The 7,220-nt window shown below is 37.6% G+C and overlaps 1 protein-coding gene across 1 annotated transcript; it reads left to right on the forward strand.

Moving 5' to 3' along the window:
• Positions 1 to 2,721: 2,721 nt before the first annotated feature.
• LOC147618420 (uncharacterized) lies at positions 2,722 to 6,282 on the forward strand. Its single transcript, XM_086775156.1, has one exon. It carries the CDS (start codon positions 2,753 to 2,755, stop codon positions 3,473 to 3,475), a length of 723 nt encoding a protein of 240 aa, XP_086631282.1. The 5' UTR covers positions 2,722 to 2,752; the 3' UTR covers positions 3,476 to 6,282.
• The last annotated feature ends 938 nt before the right edge of the window (positions 6,283 to 7,220 follow it).

Below are 7,220 nucleotides of genomic sequence, written 5' to 3' on the forward strand. Positions count from 1 at the left end.
TGGCTGTTGTAGGATTAAGCTACCAGAGATTAAAATAGTAACAGGATTAATTGGCTACCAATATACTGATGAATCCATATGACATCATATTAAATGAGGCATGACAACACCCACACAAATTATGATCACCTACTTCATTATGATGTTTTTCACACATATTGGAGCTTCTTCCATGCTATTTTCCTTGGGCACCAAAATTTTGAGGCTTCAAGAGACCAATAAAAAATAGCATTGTTGATGAAATGGCCAGTAGGCCCAAATAGACCCAATAAGTGTGGTGGTTTTTAGGACACCAACATTTTGAGGTCACTTAAAGACCAACAAGAAATCAACATTGTTGATGAAAATGCCTTTGATTTCTCAAAATGAGAGGGTAACACTAGGCCCCAATAGAACTAATAAGTGGTGGTGGGACATAGTTTATGTGGGGAAAAACATTATATGAATTTAAGCATCTAAGTACTACATTAAAAGAACCCTTTCAAAGATAAAGTGAATAGCTTCAATTTTTTCTCCTTTATCAAAAATTTTATGGGTATTCTTTTAGGATTATTGAAAGAAAACAAATTGCACACATGTACATGCCTCGAGGGATTCACTCAAAAATACGTGAATGAATATGTATGAGGAGTAGTTTTATTTTTGTTGAATTTGTGCAGACCCCATTTGAAGACTAGAAGTTCACTCTACACACTTAAGGGAGTACATCTGAAATAATATATAATAGCACAATAATGCCAAACAAGGAATTTTTTTATCTTTGAATGGAGCCTATATACCAAACAAACATGGGTTGCCAATTCACAAAAACATTGAAGAGGTGCCCTTAAGATCCAAAAATTCAAAAAGAAGGGATTTCAAAAATACTCATTGAATGCACATGATATGAGAGATTTGATTCCCCCTACTTTTCTCATCAACACTTGTGGTGGTCCATAAGAAACCAAAAGTCACCAACTTCATTTATATTGGTAAACGATGGATCAAATGAATATGAGGATGTTGAAGTGTATACAAGATCATAAGTTTGTTTGCTTAAGTGTGAGTGCATGTGCATGAAGGGGGTGTCACTCCATTAAAAAAATCCATAAATCATGTGCATTCAAGGGATATATTAAAAATCCCTTATCTATAAATTTTGAGTATTTTTTAAAATTCATTTCAAAAATTCCTTACGTATGTACATTTCTATAAATTTACCCCAAAAAAGTGAATATAAAACTACCTTCTTTTGAACTCATGTGATACATTCACGTATTTTTGAGTGAACCCCTCGAGGTATGTGCATGTGTACATTTAATTTTCTTCCAATAATCCTCACATAATTCCTATAAATTTTCTTAATAAAGGAGACAAACTTGAAGCCATAAGTACTTTGACACTTTAAACATTCCTACACTTTATCTTTGAAAGGGTTCTATTGCTTTAGTACTTAGATGCTTATATTTATAGGATTTTTTTCTCCCACACATAAACTATGTCCTATCCACCACTTACTGGTTCTATTGGGGCCTAGTGTTATCCTCTCATTTTGAGGAGTTAAAGGCCATTTCATCAACAATGCTTTTTTCTTTGGGTCTTTAAGTGACCTCAAAATGTTGGTGTCCCAACCACCACTTATCGGTTCTATTTGGGCCTACTATGGAGTCAAAGGCCATTTCATCAACAATGCTATTTTTATTGGTCTTTAAGCCTCAAAATGTTGGTCTTTAAGCCTCAAAATGTTGGTGCCCAAGCAAAATAGCATGGAAGACTCCATGTGTGAAAAACCTGATAATGAAGTAGGTGATCATATGCCGTGTGGGTGTTGTCATGCCTGATTCAATATGAGCTCATGAAGTTTTATTTCTTTTTTTCACTTCTATACAATTATTACACATGTTCTCACTTTCATGAAGTTTTATTTCTTTTTTTCACTTCTATACAATTATTACACATGTTCTCACTTTCATTATATAGATAATTACGAAATAAAACACCTATGTCAATATTTTATCCTAAGTTTTAACTACAACCCATAGATGAGATAGATATGGTGGCGTTATAGTATATCATAATGAATCATTTTTCAAGTCTCATAGCTACATTAATTAAAAATTATGTGTATATGCTAGTGGTGGTTGGTAACCCCAAGCCTATGGATGTGCAAGTCTTGGATTAGAACCCCAGCACATAGTACAGTATAATATATAATTAAAGGTTTAAAAAATGTTATATATACAATGGAAAGACCAATTGTCATTCGCCACTTATTGATTAGCAATGCCATTAGGGATAGTTATAATGTGTGTAAGATTGTGAACTGCATATCTCCACAGGAGATGGGAGACAAGGTAGAAATAGTTGACCACACGGTCCATGTGTTCTTTTGGAAACTTTTCTCTCTTTTTTTTTTTGCGAGGAGTACAAAACACACACGCGCACACACACTATTTGTTATCCCTTTGGAGTGAGGGGTTGTAATTGGGAATCTAGTCTAATGAGCATTCATTGAGAAAAGAACTTAATGAAGTGTAAAGGGATTCTAGGAGTAAGTCTACACTATCTAGTTAATTAATTGGGAATCTAGTCTAATGAGTATCATTGAGAAAAGAACTTAATGAAGTGTAAAGGGATTCTAGGAGTAAGTCTACACTATGTAGTTAATTAGAGCGCGAGGAGGAAGCTTTTAATGCCTAGTTAGCGTGAGGAGGAAGCTTTTAATGCCTAGTTAGCGTGAGAAGTCCGACATGGGAGACCATAAATACGCACCATGCTTGAGAGGTTGCTTTGGATCAAGCCCAGCATGCCCTTCATTGATGAGCCCTCCAGTGCTAGGTTGCTCCTTGCGAGTGTGGTTGCAGCAGGAAAGCGCAAGAAAGCAGGCCGCCTCGAGGAGCTCCCTTTGGCCCTCTTGGCCTTGTTGTTGATTGCAGTATTGCTCTCCTTTCCTCTGATCCTTCTCAGTCTCTCTCCAACGTACTTAAGCTCCCATGGCCTGATCTCCTTTGCAAGTACGTGTAAAGCAGCTCCCGGCTCCATCTTCCTGCTCGCCAACCTCATAGTTCTTGCCATCGTTCTCACCTCCAAGCTGCAAAGCCCACACTCTTCTTCAAGCTGCACACAACACTGTTTCGACCAGCAGCCCACTCATGACGTTTTTGATAGTTGGCAGCCACCCCTCACAGCGTCTAGCGAGCTGGCGATGGCGGTAAAGCAGCAACCTGCACGCCCAAACGGCCATACAAGCGGCCACAGAAGAGCTGACTGCACCAGCAGCTTCATTATTGATAATGGCGGCGCACATCATCGTGCTTCAAGCAACGCTGCTCCACAACAACAAACCATGGCGGCCCCGGATGAGGACCTCAACAAGAAGTTCGATGATTTTGTCACAACCGTCTTTGCTAGGATGAGAAAAGAAATCACGGAATCATCCATGCAGGTGGATTCATCATTATCGGTAGCTAATTCATCATTATCGGTAGCTAATTAATCCTCCTACTATATTAATCTCCGGTAGCTTACTCCTGCAACTGCCGTAGCTTGACCTTGTATAGAACTTGACCTCCTTGACTTATGAGTGTTTATTAATATATTAGTGCCCAAGCGGGCACTAATATATTAATAGAGGACTAAGGTTATAACATTTGTGTAAGTCTAAGGTTAATTTTTTTCTTTCTTTTTTTTACTAGATCACAACGGTGCATCTCTCTCATATTATTTGTGTTTTCTCTCAAGCGCATCTCTCTCTCACGAGTTTTCTTTTTCTTATAAAATCGCCCACACTTCAAAATTTAAAAAAACATTTCTAAGGCTTTCACTTTTCACACCATTCGCCTATAGTAAAGTTCAAAAAAAACTTCCAAACTAATTAATGTGCAAAAATGTTTGGGACCCATATTAGGCCTAGCATTGAAATCATTTTTGCCTCTTCATTTTTTTTAAATGGTTGATGGGACAATTTCTATATGGTTTGAAGCACTTTTTTTCAAAGTTCAGAAGAATCATTTGCCTTGAGATATCGTGGAGTGCATCCGAGGAGGGGAGAGCTTGCTTCTCTCGCTTTTGCTCTTAGGTCCATGCTGCTTAAGACTCATTTATGAAATTAAAAGAAATAAAAAGGTAAATCAACTTAGAATTCTATGAAACATTTTGAGATTGTTTGGTTAGCATGCATCTACTTATGAAATTAAAAGAAATAAAAAGGTAAATCAACTTAGAATTCTATGAAACATTTTGAGATTGTTTGGTTAGCATGCATCTACTTATGATAAAAGTTAGATGTATAATGTAATATTTTTATAATTACTAAAAATAGCATACAAATACCATAACAACATTATTGTAGCCATATTTGGTAGTGATGTGTGTGAACACACTAGGACCAGCCGGGGCACTTTTTCTCTCTTTAGGAGGTTTTTTCCCCTGTGTGCTAGTATACACCCATCTTGGGGTATACTTATCATCTTTTGTACATCACACATTCATTATATATCTATCATCTCATTGTATGCTCTCTTGAGTTTCTCCAATGTGTCTGTGAGTGTGTGTACGTGTGTGTGTGTGTGTGTGTGTGTGTGTGCGCGCGCGCGTGCGTGTGTGTGCACATTTTGGTATCAGAGCATATGCTTCTCGCCCATGTGTTGCTCCCTACCCTTCACCCTAAGTCACTTGTCTTCTTAAATTAGATCAAGGAGCCCTTTTGAGAGAAGAAAGAGGACCATGAAGTGTGAAGTACTTTGTACAGCAATTTTATGGTCAGATTTTCATTTCGGTCCCATTTTGGGGGCTGCTCGCGTGGTTTTCAATTTTTTACAAACAACTCCAAGGATCGAATTTGCACTGTTCTTCATTAGATTCTGTTGTATTTTTGTCATATCTACTGTAGACGAGTGTGCAGATACATAAGAAAGCATCAACACTCACCATGTTAGATTTGGTCTACAAGCTACACTTCAGCGACATCGATCTCTACATCTTACAAGTAAAATTTTTACCTACTTTACTATGCATTTCTTTCATACATCTTGCAGGTCTCCATTGTCAGCAACCTTATTAGCAGCCACCTTGGTTGCATCAACAAAGGAGCACTCAACACTTTGCAAGTTGTGTGATTATTTGGTTGGGTATTATAAAAAATGGCAAACAGTAATGTATTTCGGATGTTATCTGTTAAGGATAAGCTTGACAAGACCAACTACCCATTATGGTCCTATATGATGTGTGGCATATATTGGTAGCCAAAGGGCTATGGAATGCTGTGGTTGGTATTGACAAACGTCCTAGCTCCTCTCATGAACATGATATAAAAGGCACATCTGCAGACATAGACTCAGTTTCACATGGTGCATTACCATAGCATAGCATACCTCCTACATAGGAAAAAACAAAGTGGGATGGAAGAGATGCACAAGCACATGCTTTGCTTGCTTTGTCAGTTAACAAGAGTATCATTCCTCACATTTGGTCATGCAGGACTACTAAACATGCTTGGGATGCACTTGCATCATTATACTAGGTATGTAATGAAGCATGTGTTGTCTATATACGCAAGCAATTAGAGTCAGATCATATGGATGAGGGAGACTCCATGGATAGTTTCCTTACAAAAATCAAGGATTTTAAGGAGTAGTTGGCCAGTGTTGCTGAAATATATCCTGACAGTTCATTGGTTCCTAATATCTTGAATGTGTTGCTGGACTCATATCAAGGTTTTGCTTCTCCCATCAGACTCATGATGAAAGGCAATCCAAATGACTTGAAGTTTAATGAGTTGGTTTCTGTGCTCTTGCAAGAAGAGCAATTTTTAGGCAAAATAGATCTATCGTGCGTACAGGAGATCAGGCTTTTGCGGCCAGCCAATAAAGAGACAAAGGTAAATCCTTTCCTTAGGGTAGTTATAAGCCAAAATCAGAGTTATCAGATAAACCTATAGACAAGGAAGGCGATAAGACAAATAAAAAGGACAAATGCAACTATTGCAAGAAACCTGGTCACTACATTAATGAGGGCAGGAAATGATTGGAGAAGGAGAAAAAGAAAGACTCGAGAATGGCTATAGCTGATGCATCATTATCCAATGTGGAAAACAAAGAATTTGCAAACTATGCACATGATTATTGGACTTTCATTGTGCAAATGCAAAACTTTATAACCCTTCGCATAAGGATGTATGTACATGTCTGGTACTTTGATAGTGGTGCTGGTAAGCACATTACATCTCATCGCAGTTTGCTCTCATCACTTGAATCTTCTGTACAGAGAAACACTGTAACATGTGCAAATAACTCCTTATATCTTGTAAAAGAAGTTGGTAAAATTGTTCTCACTGCTACAAATGGTAGAATATTAATGCTTTCAAATTTATTATATATACCAAGGATTAAGAAGAACTTGTTATCTGTCTCTATATTACTAAGGCTAGCTTAGTCATTTAGTTTAAGGATGACAGATGTATTGTTCATGATCACAGAAGCAGCAAGACAATTGTTTCCTGTAGTACTTTGTCACATGGCCTTTACAAGCTAGATGCATATGAAAGACAAAGGCATGATGTATGTACAATTTCTGTCATCACAAAGGCAATGGGTGATGCTAAGTTGTGGCATGCACGCTTTGGTCAATACTTGAACTTTGGAGTTTGCTACATTTGCATAAACATTACATGGTGTCTGAGTTGTCATATCTTGAAGCCCCTATCAAACATGTTTATGAGGGTTGTATTCTTGGAAAAATGCAGTGGGCATCATTTCCTAAAGATGGTTCAGTTAGATCTATCTAAAAATTATAGCTTATATACAGTGAGGTATGTTGTCCTTCCTATAAGGGCACCATCCATTGGGGGCTACCTCATTTTGTCACATTCATTGATGATTATTCTAGACATATCTAGGTATATCCATTGAAATAGAAATTAGAGTTTTTTATGTGCTTTAGGCCCTTTGTTGCTATGGTTCAAAATGTTTCTACATGTAAGATTGGTACCTTGCGTACTTTGATCGAGGGGGGAGTGTATGTCTAAGGAGTTTCATGCATACATGGGTGATCATGTGATCAAACACCAATGTATTGTGCCCTATACACCTCAACAAAATGGTGTAGCTGAACGTAAAAATAGGTCTCTCATGGAGATGGCACATTGTATGGTCAAAAGTCAGGGGTTATCTCATGGTTTTTGCCAGCTAGAAGTAGTCATGTGCAAGACATGTGTCCTACAAAGTCTTCACATACAATTATGC

The sequence above is a fragment of the Cibotium barometz genome, chromosome 35 (genome assembly GCF_041138505.1).
Source record: "Cibotium barometz isolate CiBa-2024 chromosome 35, ASM4113850v1, whole genome shotgun sequence".
Lineage (NCBI taxonomy): Eukaryota > Viridiplantae > Streptophyta > Polypodiopsida > Cyatheales > Cibotiaceae > Cibotium > Cibotium barometz.